Source organism: Onthophagus taurus, chromosome 2 (genome assembly GCF_036711975.1).
Source record: "Onthophagus taurus isolate NC chromosome 2, IU_Otau_3.0, whole genome shotgun sequence".
Classification (NCBI taxonomy): domain Eukaryota; kingdom Metazoa; phylum Arthropoda; class Insecta; order Coleoptera; family Scarabaeidae; genus Onthophagus; species Onthophagus taurus.
The window spans coordinates 17,420,871-17,448,139 of record NC_091967.1 but is presented as its reverse complement, the minus strand read 5'-3'; the positions used below and the strand labels follow the sequence as shown (position 1 = coordinate 17,448,139).

Below are 27,269 nucleotides of genomic sequence, written 5' to 3'. Positions count from 1 at the left end.
ACAAAAAATACACTAATTAACTTTCTACATTAATTTTCATAATACATAATTTAGAATTAGTTGATTTTTTTTAACTTCTATTTATAATCATAAATGTTACAAAATTGTAGAGCATAAAGGATAAAACATAATCTAACTACAAAATCAGCCAACCTCAAATTCACCACCTAATTAATTACTGCTCTTTGTATATGGTCGTTTGTGCGCACAAATAAAGCTTGAAATATATTCACACTCCATATAGTTAGTTGGCCGACGAACGTTTTGTGCCGATATCAGGCAGCCCGTGTTCTGATTGTGCCTCCATTTGCACACGGGAACCGGAGGTGAACGTTGTTGGGGGTTCAATTTGTGCTCCCCCGTGAAAAGCTCGAGGCGACCGCGACTCGCGTGGAAATTCCTATCTAGATGCATCTTTGAATACTAAAACACCATCAAATTGCCGTCTGATTTGGTCTGCGCCCGGGATTCGGGCGGTCCCTTATCTTTGTTCACGTTTTCAAAGTATGTAATAGAAAGAGTATCATAATAAAATATTTTGTATCCCTCTTTGTCTGTCTCAATTGAATCCTTGCCAATCTCGTTAAGTAACAATTTTAAAATATTTTATTTTCATCCTACATATCAAAATGTTTGTGGGTATTTCAAATTATACCGGAAATAAAATAATGTGTGCTGGGAGTTTATTTGTATGAAATTATCGGTGTTCTGCGTTTATATTGATTTGTATGGTTGATTATGGCAGAATTTCAATCGAGAATATTCTCATTATCGCGATTAACTATGTTAGCTTTGGTGAGTAATGTTCAATTACCTCCCCTATGATTTGCGGTGTAACTGTTACCAACGTTGATGCATAGTTGAATGATTATAAATGTGCGTCCTATTCAGTCTAAAAGTTTAAATTACAAATTTTTAAAAGTCATTAATTGTTATTTATCTGTTATGTTAAGAATGTATATGTGTATTTATTATATTTGCAACCAAATTGAAAAAGAGTCATTTTTTACCTACTATTATCTGTAATTGTAAAACAAAGTAATATCTCATCAGGAAAGAGTAAATTGTAATATCTCATCATCAGGCCATGTGACAATTCGGAAGACACTGCGCGGTTTAGATAAATCTCTAAGATGGGCTAACAAGTTAATCTTCAAAAACTATTGGAGTCTATCTGAAAAGAATCGAATTCGAGTATGGGCGTTCTGAAATAGAAAGATAAGTGTGATGTGGAAGCGGTGTATTAACCTTTTATCAACTTATCGGACTAGTGAATATCATATTCCTAGTTATTACAGAAAGGCATAAAATGCCATAACTGAATTCAGAAAACAAATAGTTGAAAAACTTCTAGACCTGAAGGAAGGTAAGGAACAAGACAACGAAGTACCCGAAGTTTGTCATTGCTTGGAGGAGAACCTTTCTAATGTTAGACGTAAATGTGTGACATGCTGCGAAACAAATTCCTTTGTTATATCGTCACCCTAGAATTATCTTGTGATTTATCCCAAAACGTCAATGTTGGGGAAACTGGACTTTACGGATTTCATTACTTTTTTATACTTTCTTTTAATTATATGTATTATCAAAAATCTTTACTCTTCATAAAGATATATATAAAATGTAATGCAATTCGTCGTCTGTTATATGAATTTTGAAGAAATGTACTGAAAATTTGAAATAATTGTTTTGGATTTAGAACAAATTTCGACTTTTCCTTATTTCTAGAAAACTATATGGGATATTGCACATTTTTTTATTAACTAATTAGTCTATATCCACTTGTTTTTTTAAATAAATTCGCCTAAGGAATTCTTTGATAAAAAAACAAATTATATGAAATAATTTTAATTGGAAGTAATGAAATCTATAATTATTAACAAGAATTAATAGATAAATTCATTAATAAGTAATTTTTCTAAAACAAAAGATTTATTTTTTTTATATTATTTATTATTGTATTTTCTTAGTTTATTCAATTATTACTGCACTTTTTTTATTTGAAAGCAGTGCATTATAAAACGCCTTTTCATCTTCATGTGGCACATATGACACAATTTCTGAAAGATGTTTTCTCTTTAGTTCCGGTATTTTAAACTCCTGATTCGCCACGGGAAGTTCTTCTGAAAAGTGATATGGAACCACTTTTATTTCATTTTTCTTTGTTGATACAAAGCGATACATTTTTGCTTTTGTAAAATCACCTTCAAATTTTTCTCGAAATTCGATATTATTTATATTACCTTTATTATAGATTATATGTTTCAGTCTAGTATAAGGAATAGTTTTATAATTCAAAGCTTTTGAAATCTTTTGAAAATCGAAATAATCATTTGGCTGCATTTGAATGACTTTAAATTTTAATTTCCAAGATGAGGGAATCAATAATAGTTGACGAACTAATGAGATGGGACTCCAAATTTCAATGTTGCGGATATGTTTCTCAATTAAACTATGTGCATTATCGATTTCTTGAATATTTCCATGTCCTGGTTCGCTGAATTTTTGTTCTATCGTCTCGAGATCCTTACTTTTTATAGAGTTTAAAAAATATTGTAAGGCGAAGGACATTATCGAATTTTTGTTTTGTGAAACGCAACTGTCAGACCACAGAATAAGGCTTTTGAGTTGAGGATTATCAATCATAATTTGCGTTAGGATTTTAAAAATTGCAGCAGCAATATGATTCGCCCCACGACCTGCTGAAAATTCGTGCCAAAGTGCATTGTAGACTACTTTTGTGTTACTTAAATGCGCGGTTAAGTTGTAGCACGAAAGTTTTGTCTTATAATAGAAATTGGAAACATTAGCTTTTGGAAGTGAAAATGTGTTTTGTAAATCAAATGTCACAATCCCAACTTGAACATCATTAAGAAATCTTGTTCTATCTCTATCTCGTTCGTTCTTGCACAATTCTTTTTGACGGATGTGGTGATCGTGTTTATTAATGTCGTCTGGGGAAGGTTCTTTAGTGGTTTTGAATAATTCACATTTATCACAAAGATCTTTTTTAAGTTTAAAAAATCCAATGTTAAATTCATTATTGAAGATATGAGAATATGTATTAAATTTTACTGGAATTTTAGACGAAGACCTATAAAATTCATATATTCTTTTGAGCTTGAGTCCTCTATCCAAATACTTTTTACTAGTTTGTGCTCTACAATAGTGTGATTCTACTGCTGGGAAGCTACCAATATGAGCCCTTACTTTGTCTTTTTGCTCATCACTAATAGTTTTTTTGCAATGTTTGCCATGTTTAGGACTTCTTGGTACATTTTCATTCATATTATTTTTGAAGAAATAGTAGATCCGTTGTTTGTTTATATTCAATGTATTCAGAAAATTCTCTTGGCAAACTCGAACTTCCACTCCGGATACATAGAAATAGTATTTATGCTGTATGTTTTCTTACTAATTTCTTCTTTTGCGTAGCGATACAACAATACGTTTGACATGCTGTGAGTAGAAATGGAGTTTACGTTTGTCATCCAAATTCCAAAATTGATTATGGATATGATCCCTCTCTTCTCCATTAAGCAATTAATGGAGAAGAGAGGGATCATATGAACATTTGAAACTACATTTTTCTGTATGACATGTCGCAGTTTTTACTTTCTTCTTTGGTTTTAAATTTCCTTTACAATCTATGTATTCTTCTCCTCTTTGCCTTTTGTTCTTTCTTATATTTTGTTTCCACGAAGAAGGATTTCTTTTACGTTTCTTGTTCAACTTCTTTATTCTATCAATTCTATCTTCATCAACACTTCCATTAGAATTATTTTTCTTATCTACATCTAATCTATCATCAGCATCGATTAGATTTGAGTCATTTAATTGGTTACTAAAAAGTGGCAAATAATAGTTAGAAAAGTTAGATTAGAATAGGTATTATTGTTTATTTACCTCAAAAGTTCGGAACAACAACTAGGCGATATATTATTATTAGGAAGAATATAACTCGTCGTACTAGTCATTATTATGTTTTGTTCTTATTAATATAAAAAACACTCAAAAATACAACGAGAATAATAAATGTCACTTTTTCAAATTTAATAACGCAGGAATTGACAGTTGACGGAAATGCACATAAGGGCGCCCCTGGCGGCGGAATCAATTATTAAAACTACGGATTTTTAATGTCAAAATCCCCAAAACAAATTGAATGAATTTAGCGATTTAGCCTTTGATAAAATTTAGCACAATTTTGTTATCGTATAGAGTGAGAGGATTTAGAACAAAATATGACGGACTTGGTTCATAGAACATTATAATTCTGAGTTCATATAAGGAACAACATATTTTTCAAAGTATTAACTAAATTTTGGATATAGAACAAATATTTAGTAAAAATTTGGATTTGAACCTAGATAAAATTCTAATGTCTGAATAGATTTAGAACAAGCTATTTTTGCTGATATTTTCAATGTAATTTTCTTCAAAAGGACCAAAATGTGATTTAGAACAAATTAATTCTGGGCTGACGATATGACAACGGGGGCCTTCACTAAAGTCGTAGAGAGGCGAAGGATGGAGAGAGTTTAGGTTAATACAATACAATTTGGATCATATCCTAAGCAATCTGCATCGTAAGTACACTGCTCCAAGTATTCTGGATGATTCATTCTAGCTATTGAGGACTTAATACCTTAAGCGGTTCTATTTGTAGCTATCCTTGAGAAGTAGTAGTAAAAGTTTCAATATATCTAAACACGTCAGCGTCTTCAAAAAGTTCCAAAAGATTTTTTTCTAGAAAGACTAGGTATAAATTCGAAAAATTGATTTTGGGCATTACAAGTTTGCGTTCTCCGATGCCCACAGATGGGAATTACGAGCATTGAAACATCCCTTCGTTGTAATCAGTTGCCTAATCCCTAAAACAAATCGATTCACCGAACACAGCAAATAAAACGCTGGCGATTTTCCGCAAAATGAATGACAATTTCTGCATTCGCTGCTGCCCATGTGCGCTTATCGTAACTCTTTGAAACGAACGAGTTTTACTGTAGCTGTTCAAACATCATGGAGAAGATATACAGTGTGGTCCATTTAACGTGAGACAAGCGATTATCTCGAAAACAAAAGTTGTTCTATGCGAAGGGGGAAACTATATGACGATAACATTTTTTAACCTTGGCTTTATTTTCAAGGTCATATGAAGGACTAATTTTTTAAATGGCACCCTATGTTTTTGATTCACTTCTATACATTTATTAACCCTTCTACTAAAACTTTCTTTACATCTTAAAAGGGTTTCTTGGCTACTATTTCTACATGCATTTAAATCAGGTGATCTGGCAGGCCAGGAAATTGGACCTCCCCTTCCAATCCATCGCCCAGCATAATCCCGATCTAAAGCTTCACGTGTAATATGTGAAAAATGTGCTGGACACCCATTTTGCAGTCACATATTTTGTCTTTCTTCCCTGCTCAAATCTCAAAATGCCCTGCTCAAAATTTTTAGAGTTGCTTCGTGAGTTAAATCAGCATCAAAAAAGTGAATTTTGTATCTTGGATCCAAATAAGTTGCCATATCTTATCAGCTTTCTTTTAATTTCATTCTTATTCAAATATCGCAATGATATGGCAATGTAGGGTATCACTTCAGAAATGCACCAGAAGTTATAACCATAATGGCCGGATAGATATGCCGGATAACCGGATATCCGGCTTTTCGCAAAATCGCTATCCGATCCATCACTAATATTAATGGTTGTTTCAGAAGTACATTTTACTTTCTAAACATTCTTTATTAAAGTTTTTGAAGTACATTCAAATTTTTATCAAAGATATAATAAGAATTGGTGTTTGTAAATTAACCATTATAAAATGTCATTGACATTGTGAAAAGTTGCAAGTTCAATGGCAAGGATAAGGAAACGTTTTAATCGATAAAAGTTCTGCGACTGCGTATTTCAAAAATATCCGCACTCTAAAACAACTATATCTTTAAAATACACTAAATTTAAAATCATTTTAAATACAATTATTTTTAAATAACTTTGATAAATATGAATAAACGTAAATATGTTTTTAATAATTCAGCAACCTCTACCAGTTTTGTATTTTATATACATATATCCCGTTTATTTCACAATTTATATTTTAACACGTTTCTGATGACGATTTATTATTAATTATATTTTATTATTTTGTTAAGCATCACTTTATAAATATGAATTGTTAAATACTTACCAAAATAAATGGTAAATTATAGCAGGTTTATGATAATTAATATTAAAAAAATGAAAATAACCCTAGTGAATTACATTTTATTTGGTACTTATAGCAAAAATGTACATGTATTATATGAAACAGGTAACAAAATATTACTAACAGGGTATTACAATCACGACTTTCCCGATGTCCAGAACAGAGTTGGTGTGATCTGAGCCAACTTTCACGTGAATAAATACATCAGAATTCGCATGCAATATATTCTTATTCGTATATTATTATTTTTCGGATACTATTTCCAAACTGTCTTATTTTACATAATTTCTATTGTCACAATAAGCTCTAAGTTATTAGCTTTGTACAGGAATTAATCCTTTAACGCAGTTTAATGTATGAAATGTTATATTATTCTCTTTGAAATTGGTTGTTTGTTTATTCTAAACCAGAGCTGTTTTAAATTTTGAACTAATTTGAATAAAATATTGTGCGTTAAAGGATTAAAAAGATTTTAAAAAATATGAAGGTTGACTTTAGGATACTGTTAGTTGTTTGCCCATTATACTAATATAATGCAAACTTTCCGTCATCTGCAAACAAACCATAGTCAGTTTAGATTATCGATCGGGAGAATATACATTGCATGCAAATTCCGTACGAAATGTGTATAAAGAGAGAACACGTATAATCTATTATTTTTTATTTCATCTTCTTTTGTATACATCGACGTCTCCCGCGCATTCTAAATTTATAAGACTAGGTATCCGTTTATTGTTATTATTTAACAAGTTGTACGCCTATGAAATATATTTACACATTATTTTTTTTTCTTCCATTTTTTAATACGTACCAACATGCATGTCACAAACAATGTCCATCTCTCTTCACGTATCTTGATCGAGTATCAAAAGGCACAAGATAATATTTTTAAATATTGTATATAGTGAGATTCTTAAAACGCACCTTACCAGAGACTACAAGAATTCGTAATAAATAATTGTTATCGTTAGGGTTTTTGTCTTTGGTAATTACGTCTCTGGAAAGGATTTTCTAATCTTAATGATATGTTACACGAAAAATATTTATTTAATTTTTTCGAAAACAAACGAATTCTTTTCTCGTGTAAAATATCACACCGAAAAGAAATAAATCGTTAAGAGATTTCACTTATTCAAAAATGATTGATTGGTTTCATTCTACCTCTTTCACATTTTGTTTTATTTTCTTATTTTTGATATGAGGACCAAGTATAAATACGTTCTTAGTCGATTTTCTTCTCAGGGTGCGGCAGTTCTATGGACACGGTGCAAAATTACTTCACCACTGCTTGAAGTAGGATCCGCGGGAATTGGTCCGCACCGACACTTAAGGACCCATTGTACAGAAACGGTAAGAAGCCTGTAATCCGAATCCCACCATTTCTGCGGTGTTTCATCAAGCCAAACATCTTCACCCGGTTCAAGATATTCCGGAAGCAGCTCGTTCACATTCTCAGATTTTTGGGTACCTTCACAAAGGAATTCCACCTTTACCGTCGTACTTAGAATGGGTTCGCAAATTATTCCAGGTACAGGACATAGCCCGCAAAATTTCGGTCTAAATCTCTTTCGGCTTTTGCAGGGTCCAAAACGGAAATTTACAGCTGAACTAAGACGATGTGTGGCTTTGCATTCATGTCCTCTCTGAAAATGAGTTGAAATGGATGGGATGAATGTATTAGGTCAATAGTTTTTGCTACTGGCATGAATATCATTGACCTTATTTGTTGGGTTACCCAACACAACAATAAGAGCCAATTAAATTCATATGCAGTTGGGCATCAACAACGAAATATGAACTACTACAATTTCGAGTACAATTCGGTTTATTATTATTGATTTCGCATTTGTTTTTCCATTTGTTGAAGTAGAATATTCCAACATTTTTATTTACAAATTTACTGAGTGGATGAATATTGAAAAAAAGAATATCCTTCAATATAAAGACTAAAGAGTATTTTGGAAACGTTTTCAATATCATTTCCGAATACTAAACGAAGCAAAATAAAGTGTTATAAATCGTACCCTTAAGTGGTGTTGCGTGTTGCGGTAAATGATGGGTGAAAGTTCGTCGTCACACCTCCTAATTTGACAGATTCGGGTTACAGTTTCCGGTTCGCATTTTGCGTTAACATTAGAGCGACGTACGGATAAACCTCCGCCGCAATCATTGTTACACGGCGACCATTTCGAAAACGCCGGTTGACACGATGGTGGCTGTTCTATCAAAGAAAAATTTACATCGTTACTCCTACTGGATACTATTGAATAAAATATTGCTACCTGCTTGACCATCACACATCCATTCTCTACAACATTGGCCCGGTACATCCACTAACCTGGGATGTCGACACGACCCCTTCGGTGATATGTGTTCCTGTGGGCACAACGAGGAACATCCGTATGTCCCGTTCTGTAACAGAACATGAATATTTAACGTGAGACTTAACAATCAGGAACAACTTTATATTAGGCAGAACAAATCTTGAAAGGAATAACAGGAAAATGATTAAAAAAATATTAAAAAATAAGTTTTTAGTTAAAATTTAGCACCATGGTAAATTTTAAAACGCACAATGACACAAAGAACAATGTGATATTCAGCATCTTCTCTTTTCATTCTTCTTTTTTGAGCAGAGGAAACAGTATCGAGTTGCATTTTCTTTCTTTGCTGTTGATAGCACAAATGGTGGAAAATGTCTTGTTGATAATTTCAATGGTGTTAAGATGATAGATGGCCGTCCTCTTCTTGAAATGTTGGTAGTTTTGTATTTTTCAATGGAGAGTTCAATTACTTTCGGACAAAAATCAAATAAATAGAAACTGTTTCATCACCTCCAATCGTTCCCCAATCATTTTGCTCAAAAAATAGTCCAAAATAGTATTCTGGTTTTTAACTATTCTTTGCAAAAGTAAAATACTCAAAAACACCTTAATTTTATTTAAATTTGTGCTATACCAAAGTCTTTTCTCTGCTTCGATAATGACTTTTAGCATATCTATTTATTTCATTCACAATATTATGTATCAATGGTAGATAAAAAAAGCACGAAGAAATTTAGGCAACTGAAATGTAAATATGTAATGTTCAATCAGAACAGCAGCTATTCACCGATGGCAACTTTTTTACTGTGAAAGGAAAAAGCACACGAGTATATTCGGTTGTATTTATATAGAAATTCAAAACTGTAAGTCCCACAAATTAACTCAGGCTTGCGGAAAAAGCAGTTTTAAACCCGAATTAACTCCGGTGACTGCGTTTTTCTATATTTCATTGCTTAGCTCTCAATGCATTTCTGGTAAAACTGATTGACTAACGTTAATCTCTCATTTCGTTCTCCATTTTATAGGAGTTATGACTGTGTTGTTGCAGGCTAAAGTTCAAATTACGTGAGGTCAGATAATATATTAACCACGTTTCTGAAATTGTAAGAATTACAGATTCTTGAGTTTAGGGCAATGTGCTAAAGAAATGTTTCGCACTGGAGGAAGTTTTCGGATACGATTCATGCAAAGAAATATGGAATATATATTCGGAACATAGCATTGCTCGACGAACTAAGGAAATATGAATTGATGGGGGAAATAGAGAATTTAGCGTGGCGTTCATAGTAGACAATAACTTTAAAAGTATTGTATAACACTTGTTTCTTTAATATAATACTAATAAATGTTCACTGTCCCATAAAGAAGTAAGAAAAAAGATGTCAAAGAAGGGTTTCACAATTCTTTAAACTAGGAAAGAAGGAGCAGTAAAGGAGACACTTAAAAAACACTAATTGCACGGAAAAAGTAATGTCAATGAAGAATTCGTAATTAACATTGCCACTAGTAAAGATATGACAGTAAGCTAAATATGTTTAATTCACAGAAACATCCAGAAAACAACATGGATATCACCAGATAGAAGTATAGAAAATCAAATAGACCACACTATGATAGACAAAAGAGTTACCAGTGGCGTCCTGGGTGTCAAAACAAGAAGAGGAGCATTTTATGGCTCAGATCATTTCTTGGTATAAACAACATTCAGACGCCAAAGTCCAAGAAGAACGTTGCAACATGCCATCCGAAACGTTTCTAGTTCTAAGTCTGCTGTTAGTTCCAGTGCTAGTGTTACTATTTAGCTTATCTGGCTAAAAAATTGTTTCATTATACTTCAGTTGTGGTTTAAAACCTAAAACTATGTATACATTTTCTAAATAAATTGGAAGAACCTTGTTGTTTCCATGTTACACTGAGCTGCGCACATCGTACATAGATGGCTAAGTTGTAATGTTCTTCTTCTTGGCGTGCCACAGTTGTGTTACTTCCCTTGTAAGATTTTTAGAAGGACCTTCGTAAGGAAAGATTTCAGGTGGAGGTATTTTACCAAATTATAGATATATTAATATCTCACCTTGAAGAATCTGTAAACTACAAAAATATCAATGTTTAGTTCGACTTTTTACATAATCTTACTACAGTCAGCGCTGAAGGAGTGGTTTATAAACAGAGCTGGGCAAACTACTTGAAAAAAGTAGTGGAGTATAATTATTAACTACTTTCACCAAAAAGTAGTTTAACTACTTGGTAGTTAAATTACTTTTAGAATATGATACTTAGATTACTAACTACGAAGTAGTTAGTAGTTAAATATCTAACTACATTGTTAACTACATAATAAAATGCACTTTTGAGGCCTAAAAACTCAATGCCGTACCTACAACTGCAAAAATGCATAAAAAGGTAAATAAATAATAAATAAATAAATGCAAAATAAAATAAACATCTTTTTATTATATAAAGCTTATTTTAAAGGTAACTAGGTTTCTAGTTAGTAATTAACAACTGTTTGAACTGTTAGACATAAATTATGCTTAAAAGTCAGATTCTTTTGGTACTTCTAAAGCAAGTTCTAACCATAGGTTCTAATTCGGCTTGTGTACATAAGTACATACTAGATATTTGGAAGTACTTAAACTGTCTTAAAAGTAGTTAAATTACTTAAAAGGAATTAAAATAAACATAAATACCTAAAGTAGTTAACAATGCCAGCATAAAATAATCGAGTATAACTACCAATAGAACAAAAGTAGTTAGAATACAACTACTTTTACACAAAAAGTAGTTGACTACGTAGTTAACTACTGCCCAACTCTGCTTATAAACTGTGTTAAATTTCAAACCACTGACATTGATTATATAAAATCTAGAGAAAAGGATTTTAATCACACATAAGTTAGAAGATTTATTTCCAAATATTGCCATAAGTGTGCGGCATTGTTGATTATAAATTGTAGTGGCGAAACATCAGTTTGGAAACTCAATGGGATTAAAAGCAACCTTAGCAGTAGCATGCAACCGCCAAGATTATTTTTTTTATTAATACTCAAAAAAAGGTCGTTTATTACTGCATAAAAGATGTAAGTATTTGTGACATATTTAAATAAATTTATATTTATTATAAAGACGTCCCTGTATAATAAACATTTTATATATTGAAATTATCTAAATTACACAAAGCTTCCCATATGTAGATATTGTATTTACAAGATTATTGATAGGGAAGCTACATATTTATAGTATTCTATTATTACACCTCAATTTAGTTATTGCTGTTTCTGAGGTTAATGGTAATCTTGAATCTTAAAAATATTGTATGAACTTTTTGATAAAATCGTAAGTTTTCTTACGCCAGATGGTGTTCGTCGTAAACATACTGCTACCTACATAGTTTCCACCAGGTGCGCCCCACTTTGGGTATTTTAGAAGTAAATTTATATCCTTAAACCTGTTTAAAGGGGCTAGTAGACCAGATTTAGTATGCATTCTAAAATTCACGAAATGGTAGTATTTCTTGCCAAAAAAATTCACAGAATTTCAATATCGTAAACTGGGCTTACTTGCATTCCGAGAGTTACGTGAGAGGCAATTTTATATATAAGATTTCTGTATTTCTATTCGTACATATTGAATTTAATATTTACAAACTTTATGGTCACAAAATTATTTCAAATTAAGGTAAATATGTTTGTAGTTAAAGAAAAGTAATTAATAAACTGCTTAGTGATCAATGTTGAAGATTTGAACAAGAATTTAATAATATAATTTTGAATAATTTATGTTCAAGTAAATCCAACTTACGGTTTTCCATTCTGTTTTACATGAAAACAAAATTTGAGTAAACTTAAGAAAGTTAGGAGGTCTTTTCAACTTGTCGTTCTTGTTACCCTATTCTACAACGAATATACTACCTATATAGTACTGTTTGCTCGACTTTACGTCCATCGTTCAAGAATGCTATTGCGATTTTTACGTCTGCGCATATCTGCAATGGGACCATAAAGATGTTTCAGCTATCCGGAGCCTGGATAAGAGTTGCAGTTTTCAATTTTCCCTTTACCTTTCGCTGTATACTGCCGTTGGGAACGGGAGAGTACGTGTCAGGGAAGGAAAACGGCATACGAATAAAATCTCACCTGACATGCACATTGTGTCCTGCAGTCCAGGGAGAACGTTTCCCCGTGCTCGTACGTCCTGTTGTAGACGATGCATGGCACGCCGCCGGACTCTGCAACAATGGCAATGCCCAAGTCATAAATATTACGTCGTGGAAATCGCTCGCTGGCTGCCACACCGCCCGTCTGTCTCTCTATGGTAGCTAGTGCAGGTGTTCTTCCCGTTTAGACGTGTTACAGAATATACGCACACCGCGGTTTTAAGCTTAACAATAGGTAAAATAAATGAATCTTGACAGATTTAGAGCGAGTGGTTTTACAAGATAACTTGAAAACATGCTTATGGCTAAGTTTGTAAAACACGTACCTCTACAAGTTCCCTCTGTATCACCATGTAAATATTTACATGTAAGACCTTTTTGCATATCACATGGTCTATCTTCGCTGCATGGTTCCCCAAGTTGTCTTGGACATTCTAGACATTCATCGCAAATTTCTTGTGGTGATGGACATGTGCATGGAAACGCACATCTTTCCTGTAACAAATGAATAGTGCATTCAATAATCAATTTAATCAAAATATTTGTGTTTGAACTTGTAATTCTTTACGATTACAATAAAATAAAATGAGTAGAAGAATGTTATAAATCTTGTTCAAATCGATGTTACTTTTAAAGTGCTGAATTGGAAAAACAAGAAATGGGAGGACCACATCATGGATTTTAACTTGTAGTTTGGGATTGACGACAGGAAAGATTTTAGCTTTTAACGTTCTTTACAACCCGAGAGAAACGTACATTAAGTTGTCTACTTTAAGTTTAAAATCGTTCATCACTATAATACGATACGATTTACTTTGTCTTTTATGTGCTAAGTCGCGAACTAATTCTAATACATGTAAATATTAAGTTAGGGTTTCACAGTTTTAATCAAAATTTTAATTAAAATATACCGCGTGTCTTTCTTGTTTATCTTTCTGATGGGAGAGGTGTACTTTGCGGAGCGTATGAACTGCACCACGGAAATTAAAAATTTTGTGTTTTACCAAAACCAACGGAAACAGTATGTGGACTATGTGAACTTTATCAACGAAAAACGAATTTCATCAGTTTTCTGATTATTTTTAAACATTCCGACTTTTTAGGCCAAATTTAAATGAAAATATTCTTTAAATTCCACAAATGGTAAGCTTATGTTATATTATTTTCATAACCAGTACGTTGTCCTATATACATATATTTGGATTTAGAAGTACTTTTGGCAGCATTTATTGGACCATTTCCAGAATTTTCACTGTAAATATTCGAATAATGCATTACTTCAGTTAAACCCTTAATATATTTTTTATTTAACTAATAACGCTTTTAAATTATTTCATCTCAAATCATGGTTGTATCGATTAAACGCGATCGATTGTGTTAACTTGCTGTAGGTGTAATTAGAAGATTCGGTAAATGCATTTGCACGGAACTTAGCAAGTCTATTAATGAAAGTTAACGCACCTAGTTAACTTATTTTTTAGTTTATAGTTTTGCGTGCAGTAAAGTTCATCTACACAGTTTACGAAAGCTCTGGGTGTTTAGTAAAGCTGATGTACCGCAGAGAGTTGTGTAGTGCCCTTAATTCCTATTTGCATCAAAAGATAAACTCAATTACTCGTAAAGTTTGTTTTGATAGCATAGGAGAAGTTTTAAATAAATCGATTTATTAGATTATACATGGTTCTAAATTGAGTAAGAAAATAATGCAGCTGATTAAGAATAAAATTTGAGCGTGATATTTCCTTTAAAGAAATGTGGGCTAACCAAGTATCCCTAAACCAATGTTTCCATTAGATCATTCTTTCAAAATACACAAAATGATGTGAAACGCGTGGAAACTTGGCAAAAAAGATTTCTACCTAGAAGAAAGTTTTTGCTAAATGAAAAGAAGATATTTGATAGTGATAACTTGTTGGTAAAATGTTCTAGATGCAAGAAAATGCTAGGGAAAATTGTAGATAAATTAAAGATGTTGAATATAACTATATTGAAGATGAAGATACTAGATGGGTGAAGAAACGACATGGGTGGAATTGCATAATGCAAGATGGGATGAAAACTTTTTTCAATGATGGAGATGCTAGATGGAAAAAGGATGTGGTAGATGAAAGCAAAAAGCTATTATATAGTGGATTCGCCATAGACAAAGATTGTAGACGAAGAAAATGTTAAATAGAACAAAACAGTTAGTATCTTGAATGGAAAATCTTGTTGAAAGTATTGAAAATGTTGAACATAAATATGAAAGATAGAGAATGAGGTTGGAAATGAAACGATTCTAGATTGAAAACAACGTTCAGAGAAAAAGGGAATATGCAGCTTAAAGGCTCAACATGAATTGTGTCACAAATATCTCTAAAGATTGCTTTAACCGTTGAAGACGAAAATGAATTTGTCGTTATCATAAGAAAAGAAGTTACTATTCAAATGCTTTGTTAATTTTTAAATTTTACATAAAAAATGGTATCTTCCACGATGAGATGAATTACCTAAATTAAAGGAGATGGCTGCAAGAGGAGTAGTTGATTCAAAATGTGGCAACAAATCACAACAGAAGTGAGAAACGGGAAGAATGCCATAAGTAAGAGATGAAGCTGGAGTAAGGAAAATGAGATGGATAAGAATTTGTATTCTGTGGATATATCTCAGTTCATTTCTTGGTGCAGAATAAGCAGAATGAACAACTGAAGAAATTTATGAGAGTTTTCAAAAGAAAATTACAAGACAGATTAATAACTAGATACACAACCAGTGGAAGATAGTGGCACAACATTAAATGACAGTAACGGATGCTGCAGAATAAATATTGAATATTATGGAAAGCAAGATAGATGCAAAAGAGCATCTTGGTTTGATAAAGGATATAGGAAAGCGATAGAAGGGAAAGACATAGGAGGCATGTGTCACGGTAAACAAAAAAAATGCAAATAAATCTTAAAGCAGTGAGACGAAGAATAGACAATATGTGTAGAAGGAAGAAAAGAGAACATTTCTTTCGGTACCATAATTCAGGTCTTCCCAACGTTGGCAACCACATCGGCTTTCGGACAATCTAAATAGTTGTTCCAATTCCTCGGCGACCCTCGATTTTAGCTTTTAACTGAAGGATTTTGTATCTGAATCCTCTAAGAATATGCCCTGGGTAGGATATTTTTCTTATTTTAATAGTTTTAAATAATGTAAGAACGGCTTGCTTAACACTGCTTCGTTGGTCTGCATGGCTGTCTAGTCCATTCTATCAATCTGTTCGTTTACATGTTCTCTTTTCTTCCTTCTACATCACTAATCCAAAATATCGTATATAGAATTTTCCTTCCAAGACTTAATAAATCGTGTAGTAAAAGTGTAATAGTCGGAAGTTTTAGAGGTAAGGAAGTTTTCATTTTGTAACCTTATTAAAATTATTAATTTCAATGTCCTATCAGTCAGGAAACATAATCCCCGAACGGGTATAATCCGTTTTAGGTCTGGCCATATTGACAGAACCGCATTAGTGGAAAATGGTGTAGCAATGTACTCCGCATAAACGATAATTACGGCATAATGCTCTATTGCTAACATTACTATTAACCTTTTCAAATCATTTTGATACGAATCAAATTTAAACAAAACCAAATTGGCAACTTCTACAATCATATTGGCATTAATCGCAATTAAAATCATATTAATCATTGTCAAATTAATAATTTAACTGTCGTTGAATAACAAAACCATCTTTAATTTCTCATAAACAAATTATATTTATATAATTAATAAAATACTATTAATATACGTGGTATAAATAGCGTTAATTTTGTTAATGTTGTTTTGAACGATGTCCTCTAATTTACAAACTCTGTATGTGGGTGAGGTCAATATTGGCTATGTTTAACCTCCAAAATATTAGTTATTACGTCCGCCAATCAAGCTTTTACACCTACTATAAACAGTAATCATCCATATTCGATTGGGTTTAACTTTTAACTCTAAGGCCTTTTGGCGAAATTTTTTTTCTTCTCGATTAAATTTCTCAATGACTAAATCTATCGAACATTAGCAATCATCAATGAAAATCTTTAAATTTTGTTATAAGCCACTGCGACCGTTGGTAGAACTCCAGTCTTTCCATAGGTGCGTTTAGACGAGTGAAGGGCAGCAAAATCTTTACAGATGAGGTTCTTTGCATGTAGTTGAGTTCCATGAAAATGTAATTGAAATTACTTGTTTTGATTACTTGGGGTTCTTTGAATTTCGTAAATTTATTGTGGAGCATGAATTGGACCCATACCAGATGAAGATAAATCAGAGGCTGTTAGGCTATCAACCTTCTGATGATGTAGACACACAATGGTAATGCATAAAAAATTCAATCACCAAAATCGCAAGTGGCGCGAGAAAACGTAGGAATGAAGAGTGTAAAGAAGCGATATAAGAAATAGATAAGATTCGATAACACCAGAGAAGGTATTAGATTGATAATGCCGAATTAAATTGGCGTCACTCAACACACTGACCTGTGCATCGAGGAAAAAGTTATTAACTTGATCGGCGTTGCCTATAGATTCAGGAATTGTCCGTTGCCTGACACTAACAATACCACGTATATGTAATAAGGAAGTCCCCCACAATGTGCAGAATAGATTGTTTTGGACCACCGCAGTCACACTGAGACGATGACAGCGCTCCTCATTTATGGAGACTATCACCACAGATTTTATGTCTTGTAAGTACTTTGTTCAGGTCCTTCCATAGGTAGTGGGGGAGTTCAAATCATTTTAGTTCTTGGTTGAGGAGGATCTATTGCTTTATTCTTGGTGGTGCTTTATCGTTCCAGTGTTTTTCCACTCAGAGTTGATGTTGCAGTTGTTCCAGTTTCTATCCAGTTTCTCAGCAACAATTAATGGATGGTGCCGGAATCTGAAGCTATTCATATCAAGATAAGGTAGGTCCTCATGAATAAGCAGAAGTGAGTTATCAGTTATTTTCTTGAACTCTTTTAGGCGGGCAGTCTTTCTTCGCAGGTTTGGCAAGGTGAATTTAAGACATCCTGATATTGTTCTCATAGTCGAGTTCAGTTGTGTGTCGATTTTTTGAGTATACAGACTGTTTATTCACACCGGCGCGCAGTATTCTGCACCAAAATAAACTTGTGACAGGGTAGAACATCGCAGTGTGGTTGCAGCGGCAACCCAAGTAGAGCAGCAGATTTTTTGTATGATGTTATTGCGAGTTCGGATTTTCGCACATGCGTTAAATGAGCTAGAACACTAGACAGAACTAATCTTAGGATCTCTTAAGCATCATCTACTAACACCATATGGTAAAAAATCTAGGGCTAACTTAATATTATATGACATATTTACAATTTATTAGCATCCTTAACTGTTCAAAAAAGATATAGTCAATTTTTCAGGCAAATAAGAAACATTATTTAAATAAAAAAAATAAATTCATAAAATATCTGATAAAAACTCAACTTATTATGTCGTATAAGTCTTCTTTTTCAGGAAAGGTGTAATCTTTTTTGCCTTATCGAGATTTCCATATAAATTTTTTTCGGTTCGTGAATAGCATGATGATCAATCAATTAAGGTGGCACCATGTGGAAAGTGAAAAAGCTAATGCTTTTTTTTCCCAAACGTACTTCCGCACAAAAAAGACGGATAGGTCGATATCAAAGTTATTCAAGACGTCTCCTTAACGTGTAACAACCTGAAAATCTGAAATTCATTCCGAACCTTTGCGGGAAATTCCTCACACGTTTTCGATCTCAACCTAGGTTCGCTCGCATAAATAGATCATCAATCTAAGGAGGCTAAGAAGGAGACTTTTATATATCAAAAGGGAGACTTTCAACGAGGACGGTTTAGTAGATTTCCGATAACGATAAAAAAACAGTTTTCATAAAAAATTAACAAAAAAAAAACATAAACAAAACAGCTTTTTCTTTTTCGGTGAAAATTAACTTGAATTTCCATTCGACAACGATAAGAACAAAGTACTCGACGTGCTTTTGGGATATTATTAACCGACTTTGCCGCATTTCAAAACTTAATTTGCGCGTAAACGTAATCGTGCCGCGAAGTTTGGTCTCGAAAAATGTGGAAACTTTCAGGTGGAACATAAACGTTATGGTGGCTACACAGCCGAGAACTTTTACAGCTTTAAATGCCGAGGTGAGAAAATGCAGATTTAGTACACTCAGCTCAAACGTTATGTTAATTTTCAGTCTTTTCACGCAATGTTAACCAGAAAAGTTTTTATTGCTTAAATATTATAGAAGATTGATATTTTGCTAGAAAATTGGATTACTTTTTTGAAAGAAATCACAATAAGAGTTTAAGTTAAGTTTAATTATTGGGAAATCAACCCAAAAATGGGGATGGAATAAAAAAAACTTCTTTAATTGGATCAAGCTTTCGATAAATATATTCTTATCTTCGTCAGGGTACGCTACAAATAGATGAAGGGAACATTACACGTAATTCCAACAAACATTTCAAGACTTACATTTAGAGGTTAAAATGTAAAAATTGTTACATTAATACATTGATGTTGAATAGAAAGTCAGGCCAAATGAGAAATCTGACCTTGCCTCCGGATTTTGTTTTGGTGTCATTGGATGTTTCCCTTTTCATCAACATCGCCTTACAGCTGGTGATTAATAGGCTATCAGCAGAGTAGAACTTAATACAACCTCACACGCAGAATCCTCATGATTTATTCCTCGGTTTTCTCCTTTCGTGACAAGTTCTACAAACACAAGTTTGGCCCACCCATGGGTAGTCCACTCAGTCCTATCTTAGACACCATTGTCATGGACTGGATTTTGGATGGTTGCATTCCCAAGTTTCCATTCCAACCGCCTTTCATTTATAAATATGTCGATGACATTATCTGCTCTGTTCCGTACGACAGATTATTGGTTGTGCAAAGGGAGTTCAACTCTGTCAACTCATAAATCCAGTTCACCATCGAGAGTAAATCCGATAACAATGTTCCCTTTTTGGACACAAGTGTCATTAGAAGGAGTGATCAACGCGTTGTCTTAGATTGATATAGAATGCCCACATATTCTGGTCGATTCATTAATTTCTTCTCCTGCCATCTTATTCAGATAAAAATTAACACTCTCAAAGGTATGAAGAATAGAGTTCTGCATTGCAGACTTTAGAATTTAGAGATCGCTACTTCAAACTCCTGTCAGATATATTATGTAACAACGGTTTTCTTCGATCGTTAGTTAGTAGAGTCCTCCATTCTCCGGATAGGCCACCCCATAACAGTCCCAGTTGTAATACCCCATCACATCTTGACTGGTCGATGACACATCTTCCTGATGACGATTTGCCCATAGCACTTCCCACTTTTGCTAAGGTCCCCTTTATTCCTCGTGCTGCTCTGAAATCTGTCTCTAACATCATGTCTCTACGGGCCATAAGTTTGATTTTGATCAGACCAAGATTCTTTGCAGAGATAACTTATATAACAGGAGACTCTTCCTGGAGATGTTTCACATTTCTGCCTAATACTATCAACTTTAGAACTGACTGCCAGGGTCTTAAACGGCCCACACACGTAACGATTTGTCGTACTGCACGCCGAACTACAGATTGGAGAGAAAATCGTAGGAATTGCAGTACTGTCGTTTTCTCTACACACGGTTCAAACAGAAAGATCTTAAGTTTAGAACAGGAATATCACCTCAAGCACTAAGTAAAATTATTCCTGAAACCTGTGAAGCTATATATAGTGCACTGAAAAAGAGTTATTTAAAGGTAAGTAAAAAAACACGTCTGCATAAACTATTTTTTTTAAAGAAACTAATTTTAAACTTATTTAACAATCATTGGTCGAATTGCGAGGTTGAAGCAAAATATATTGTTCGAGGTCTGATGTTAGTGATGAGTTAAATTGTTGATTGCTACATTGCTGATCTTGGCGATGAGTGACTGGCATATTAAAATTTTGCTGAGATTCCTGTACTTCATTCAATATACTATATTCAATAGCGAGATCTACTGCCACCTGATTGATCTGACCAACAAGCCGTCCGTAGATTCCTTTAGGTCTGATTCCTCCTTGGGTTCTTACCGATTTTGATATGACCCCCCCTTTTTTAGTGTTTTCACCATCTTTGGGTGTTGATTGCCTTTGGGCATTAAAGTAGTTTATAACAAATTAAAAATTAACTGGTATACCCAGTTAATTTTTTTCTTTTTGTTCAAAAATTTACACAGATCATGTTTCGGCCTTTTAATTTTGTTTATTACTCTCCTTTTCCCTGGTTGTGTTCCTTAGAACCAACATTTAACGCTTGCGTCGACCTTCTGCCATGTGTTAATTTCGCCCTGAGGATCTTTTATTCAATAAATTTATTATTAGGGCTATTAATAGTGCTACTTGTAGGGTCCGTTTTGTAAGTTTCTGGTCCTTGACTTGTTCCTTTCCTTTCGTCCTTGTGTTTTGGATGTTTTCCAACAACAACGCCATCTTCTCTCTCTGTCTAACGTCAACCTGGTGAGTTTTATTTCCTTAAGTTTTCCCACCAGAGACAGTTGCCGTCCCTTGTCCGATCGGTTTCGCGCCTTTTATTGATGGTTGATCACGTTGGTGGTTAACCATCTTGTCGTTAATTTAATTAGTGTTTTTGGTGTGGATATCACCTTCCCTCTTTATAGATGTCTTTACATGTTTTTACATTTTAATCTCTAAATGTAAGTCTTGAAATGTTTGTTGGAATTACGTGTAATGTTCCCTTCATCTATTTGTAGCGTACCCTGACGAAGATAAGAATATATTTATCGAAAGCTTGGTCCAATTAAAGGAGGTTTTTTTTAATTCCTTCCCCGTAAACTCTTAGTTAAACTTAACTCTTAACGTTATACAACCAGTACTTCCACCTCTTTTTTAGAAATCACAATGTTCAAATCATGTTTATGTTAATATCGTGTATATTTTATAAAATTAAATTTTATTTCTCTTGTATTGTTACGAACAAATTTCGTATCATATCGAATATGATTTATAATGGTAAATTTTTATTTTAACAGACACGTTTGTGTATACCAAAATTAAAACAAAAATTAATTGCAACCACCACCAAATAATTTATATTCGTTTAGAGGAAAACAATAGCACGAGGGCGAATGCACAATTTATGAGGCCATTAGTTTAAGCCGGCCTTTTGTGCAACTCCGTGACCCGTACAATCATTAACAACGATTAAATTTTTTTTTCTTTTCAAATTCAGACCTTTGCGTTCAACACAATTTGACTCAACTATACGACAATTCTCAACCACACCGTCCGTTTTTTTTGCCTTTTCAACAATTTCCTAACCCAGTTCGTCAACGATTATTATTCATCCGCATTTGATTTGTTCGCATTGTACTTGCGCTGTGATTATACACTGGACAATGTGACCACCGGGACACAATTAATCTCTGTCCACAACCTCTCTGACATTTCGTTTTTCCGCTTTTACGTCAAGTTAGGATTTGATGATGATTTTTTTTGAATGAATAATGAATATTTTTTACAATTTAGATTTTAAACTTTAGTTAGTAACTCGCAAAATGAAGTTCTATAACAAGATATTTTAACCGCAATATGTCCGAAACTACTGGATGTTTTGTGTGTTTGAAGTTGGTGGAGGAATATTTACATCGCACACGAAAGTGGTAATGCCGCTTTGAGCCCCTCGATCGTTTGCAAAATTAGTTCTCTAGACTCACCGAGCTCTCGTAGTATATTTGATTGTCTAGTTCGCGGCGTCTCACTTTGCCGATGGCGCTAGATCCGGTGGCCTCCAGTAAACTTGTCGCGAATATGAGGATCCACAGCATGGCGAACCCTCTGAAACAAATTAAAGTCACTTAGTACACCGAAACCTTCAGTCATCTCACAAATATAATACGTACACTACCATTCAAATGTTTAATTAAATGTTTACAACAATTCTATTTATTACAGCTTCATTAATCATCCCTACAGGTCCGGTGTTTTCATTACTTCAACTACAGCCACGTATCGTATTATAGAGCATGAAAACCTAGAGACCTTTAACATCGGATTCATAAAGAGAACTCTTTTCGAAACTCTCTTTGATGTTTGTAAGAGTTTTGTCCCTAATTAATTTTCAGGAGATGAATGACTTGAAATGAAACATTTTCTAAAACAAGATACGAAAAGGATTAAATAGCTAAAATTAAGGGACTACAAACAAAATAATTTCCGTTTATATTATTTTCTTGGAACAACGGCAACTAACTTTAGTACGAAACTAAATGCGGGATATCAAATGAGTTGATGCTCATTGTTTTCTTTTGAACGTCGCCGCACATTGCTCTTCAACAAATGAGTCAACCGCCGAGGATACACCGGAGACCTCGGTACTACTTCAGTATGCAAATGTTACCGTAAATTTCCATTAACGATAATTGCATCGCCGCACGGTACTTCATCCCGTCTAATTTTCTCTATAGCCGGGCCATTATAGTTTCGACGAAAAACAACTTCACACCGCAACAACATTGAGTTATTGTAGCGTATGCGCTCTACTATGACGGATGGAGCTTTTAGATAAATTGTGTGTGTGTATGTGAAAACTTATTCTACGACATGTTATATTTACTCTTTCACAAATACGAAGAGAACGTATTAAAATCATATATAAATATGATGGAGGCAACTAAATGCATTCCGACTCTTTTTTGGAGTATATGAAACAAAGTCTTCGAAATGAAACTTTTAAATGGGTAAATGGGAATCATACAAAATTCAGGAGATTTAGAGAGGATATCGCGATACAACAGGATTTTATAGTGATGTGGCAAATTTGTTTAACAGACAGAGATAGTGCAAAAAAAACTGTAAAGTATTTTGAGGAAGCTGGAGTTATAAAAGATGGACACATGGGAGCAGAGTGTCTGTGTGTGATCTTACGTGTTGTACATATATGTCTAATAATGCAACAATATATGAGATGTTGTATTCAAAAATCTAAAAAGATACAGTAAATAACTAGGATTGTCAGTTATTTTTGTTGTTCGTTTTGATAAAAATCAAAAGAGAGAAAAGAAAGAAAGAGAAAGGTATTGCCGGGAAACACTTTTACTACGATTTCATGCAAAGGCATCCAGATATATTGCTGAGAACACTTGAGTCGACGAGCATGAAGCAAGAGTTTAACAAACCACAAATAGATCTTTTTTATGATAACTTGGAAAAACTGATGACACAATACAAATTTCAACCTTCCAATATTTATAACTGTGATGAAACTGGTGTGAGCTGCGTACATAAACATCAAAAAGTTCTTGCTCCGAGGCTGTACGTCAAGTAGGAAAGCTTACTTCTGCTGACAGGGGCAAAAATATAACAGTTATGTTTTGCATGAATGTTAACGGCCACTTCATAGCGCCATTTTTTATATTTCCTAGCCAAAGGATGAATGATCGGCTCATGATTAATGTACCAGCCGAAATCGTAGGCGTGGCTCAGTCAAAAGGAAGGATTAATAGTGATTTTTTCCTGCAATGGTTGCAGAACATTCGCAAAACATTAACATCCGACGAAAGAGAGCCCTGTCCTGTTACTGTTGGACGGCCATTGTGGCCATAAGACACTGGCGGTCATCAATTTTTGCCGAGAAGACAACATTTATTTGATGAGCATACCACCACACACCAGCCATAAACTACAACCACTAGACAGAACATTCATGAAGCCATTTAAGACTACCTACAACCAACGATGCGAGATCTGGATCAGAGCAAATGCTGGATCTCGGATAACCGACTACGGTATTGCTGGTTTTTTCAATGAAGCGTTCACAAAACTAGCTCGAGTAGATATTACGATCTCTGGGTTCAAATGTACAGGAATTCACCCATTCGACAGACATATATTTTCTGATCTGTATTATTTGACTGCAGACGTGACCACTAGAAGAGCCAGGAACTTCCTCAAACGCGCCAGGTTGCACCGGGGATGTTTCCCTGTATTCCACTGATTTGGCCTTTGCTGGTAGCTCATTAACTTTCTGCGATGCAGAATTGTTTAACAATTTGGTGTCAGAAGAATCCAAAGACACTCCTAAAAGATCTACCCACGAACCAACAATCAGCAGTCCCAAGCCATCAACGAGCTTTGATCCAAATATTGTCCAGATTTTCCATTATTTATCGCCATTGCCCGATGCTTCAAAAAACGGTCAGCGGCTCGGAGGAGAAAATGTGAAAAAAGTGAAATTATAACATCATCACCGTACAAAATTGTCGTTGAAGAAAAAGAGAATGAAAAGAACGTTAAAGACAAAAAGAAAAGGTGGGAAAATAGCAATAAGTGAGGAGGGGAAACAAACCAAAGAAATAAAAGTCAAAGGAAAAAGTGGAAAAGCAAAGAGGGATCCGTTAACTGAAGTATCTAACATTGGAAGAACTGTTTGCGTATTGTGCTTAGAGGACCACAACGAAGATTGGATACAGTACTCCAGTTGTAGAGGGTGAGCTCATGAAGAATGTGCAGACATCCCTGAGTCTTCAGAGAGCTATATATACAGGATGTTTTGAAAATGTCCGGTGCTTGCAGTGATTGCAGTTTTTGTTACCAAAGTTTAACATATGGTTCTAAGTATGCTTACGCAGAAGTTGCATTTTTGTTCATTTATTTCGATTTTAAACTTTCTTTACGTAGTTAATTCATAAATAAACTTACAACCTTAGGTGTCCGCCACTAGGGGACTTCCCCGTACGTACCAAAGTTTATATGTATTAAATATGCGAGAAACTTGATGGTAGATTATATTTAGTAAACTTGAAATTTATTGATGTATAAATTTTTGTTATGGGTATAATTTACAACTAAAAGCTTTGAAAAGTTTTGTCACGACATCATTGTGATTGCACAATATATGGGAGGAAGCCTGAGTTGTAGGAAACTGGTTAGGAAGTTTTGCGAGGGACAGGTTAATAAAACTTTGGTGATCGTTCGAACGGTAGCATGCTGTGTACACACACCGTAAAGTTTGATCGGAATAAATTGCAAATTGATGATGGTCACTTATTGGAACACGTCTCTTCTTGTTATGCATGCACAGTTTTAGAGAACCGTTTTACAGAAATCAATTTTTTATTATTGGGTATTTTTAATCGATTTTCCGCAATCGAATAAATATTTCATTGTAAATAAATTTCACGTCGAGATTTTAACTTTTCAATGGAGAAATTTCAACTGCAGCATCTATGTTAATGACATTTCCACAAAACCCCCCCAATTCAATTCCGTGAAAAACGCATTATAGAAAATGACACGACGACGTCGTGTCGTGTCGACGAGAGAGGTGTGAATTGGTTCATTGAATGTCTGGTATACAGACAGACAGATATCCCGGAATTCGACAGGCAGTCGATTCCACCGATTAAAATATAAACAAATTGAGTATGCGATATGGAAACGCGAGAGGCGTTGCCGCGGTGCGACAGATCTGAATTGCAAATCGATCGTACCAATTAAATTATTCTGATTAAATTCAATTCCGTGCATACGCATAATGCGATTTTAGTCAGTCCGTTCTGTTCATTTGTGACTGACAATGAGTATTTTAAATTTAAAATCACATACAAAGAGTTCATTTTGTTTTGTCGCTTTATGAATTTGTGAATTCGAATGAATTTCTGGACAACAGCTAACTGTGATTTTCGTTTACGCGGAAATGTGGTTCCACCACAAATGCGCACCGAAAATATGACAACATAAAAGTTGTACTGTATTATCAGGAATATTAACAAGAGTTGTAAATATATGTGAATAACTTTTATGTATTTCCATAATCAACAACAATAAGCGGGAAATTAAACTGTCGAAATTTGATCTGTTTATCTCGAAAATTTATAAATTATCCTCACAAAAGCGCGTTTAATAAACGTTATGGCATTGCAGTGATGTGTGCGTTAATCCGAGTTACATATCATTTAATTTTGAGAGCGGAGTAAAACGAATCGAAACTATTTTCTCTTCTGAAAGCAAGTTGTGGAAAAATCCTTTCCAATTTATCTCCATGTAGTATCAAACTTTGTGGAACGCTGATCGCATGGGAATCGTTGGAAAAGTTTGGGCACGTTAACAAATCGGCTGACGTGAAGTGTTTTAAATCGATAAAGTTATCCTTTGAACACTAGACACAGAGGTCCTTTTTACAGTGTTCAGTTTATCAAATATTTTTCTCTCTATCTAGATGATAGTTACTTCTTTTATTAATCCAAAAACCAATTTGTGTTTTAAGAGACGCTTTGAGATTAAACAGATTTTAAAGTATCTCTTTAACCATTACATCTTCTTACGTAGTCGGCTACTTATAATTAACTTTCGCAAAACTCGACTTCTTTCACTAGAAGAGACTGACGCACGTTTATTACATCTGACAATTCACAGCGGAAATTCGAGTAACGCGATTCATTACAGATTCATCCTCAAACAATCAAGAGAAATAAAGCACTACTTAGAGGATTTAGAACTTTGATGAAGATTTGCGGGGCAAATTTGTTCTCCATCAAATTTACATTTCTGCATAATAAACTTTACTGGATCGTTAT

The 27,269-nt window shown here is 34.0% G+C and overlaps 2 protein-coding genes across 2 annotated transcripts in view; both read right to left on the bottom strand.

Moving 5' to 3' along the window:
• Positions 1-3,543: 3,543 nt before the first annotated feature.
• On the bottom strand, positions 3,544-4,013 carry LOC139429170 (uncharacterized). The gene is made up of 2 exons (XM_071194679.1): positions 3,907-4,013; positions 3,544-3,844 (listed from the first exon to the last, which is right to left on the bottom strand). Exons 1-2 carry the CDS (start codon positions 3,975-3,977, stop codon positions 3,544-3,546), a joined length of 372 nt encoding a protein of 123 aa, XP_071050780.1. The 5' UTR covers positions 3,978-4,013.
• A 3,354-nt stretch (positions 4,014-7,367) lies between these two features.
• LOC111428817 (cellular communication network factor protein Ccn) overlaps positions 7,368-27,269 on the bottom strand; it is a 70,391-nt gene continuing 50,489 nt past the window's right edge. The window contains exons 2-7 of the mRNA XM_023064518.2: positions 22,410-22,530; positions 13,020-13,188; positions 12,674-12,765; positions 8,496-8,625; positions 8,238-8,434; positions 7,368-7,856 (exon numbers count right to left, since the gene is read on the bottom strand). Coding sequence (XP_022920286.1) covers positions 7,452-7,856; positions 8,238-8,434; positions 8,496-8,625; positions 12,674-12,765; positions 13,020-13,188; positions 22,410-22,520 — 1,104 coding nt within the window. The 5' untranslated portion in view covers positions 22,521-22,530 and the 3' untranslated portion in view covers positions 7,368-7,451. The remainder of the gene's footprint in view (positions 7,857-8,237; positions 8,435-8,495; positions 8,626-12,673; positions 12,766-13,019; positions 13,189-22,409; positions 22,531-27,269) is intronic.

Coding starts and splice junctions, on each gene's coding strand:
- LOC139429170 (XM_071194679.1), bottom strand. CDS start 3,977: ATGACTAGTACGACGAGTTATATTCTTCCTAATAATAATATATCGCCT. Junction 3,845..3,906: donor TGTTGTTCCGAACTTTTGAG/GTAAATAAACAA, acceptor GCCACTTTTTAG/TAACCAATTAAATGACTCAA.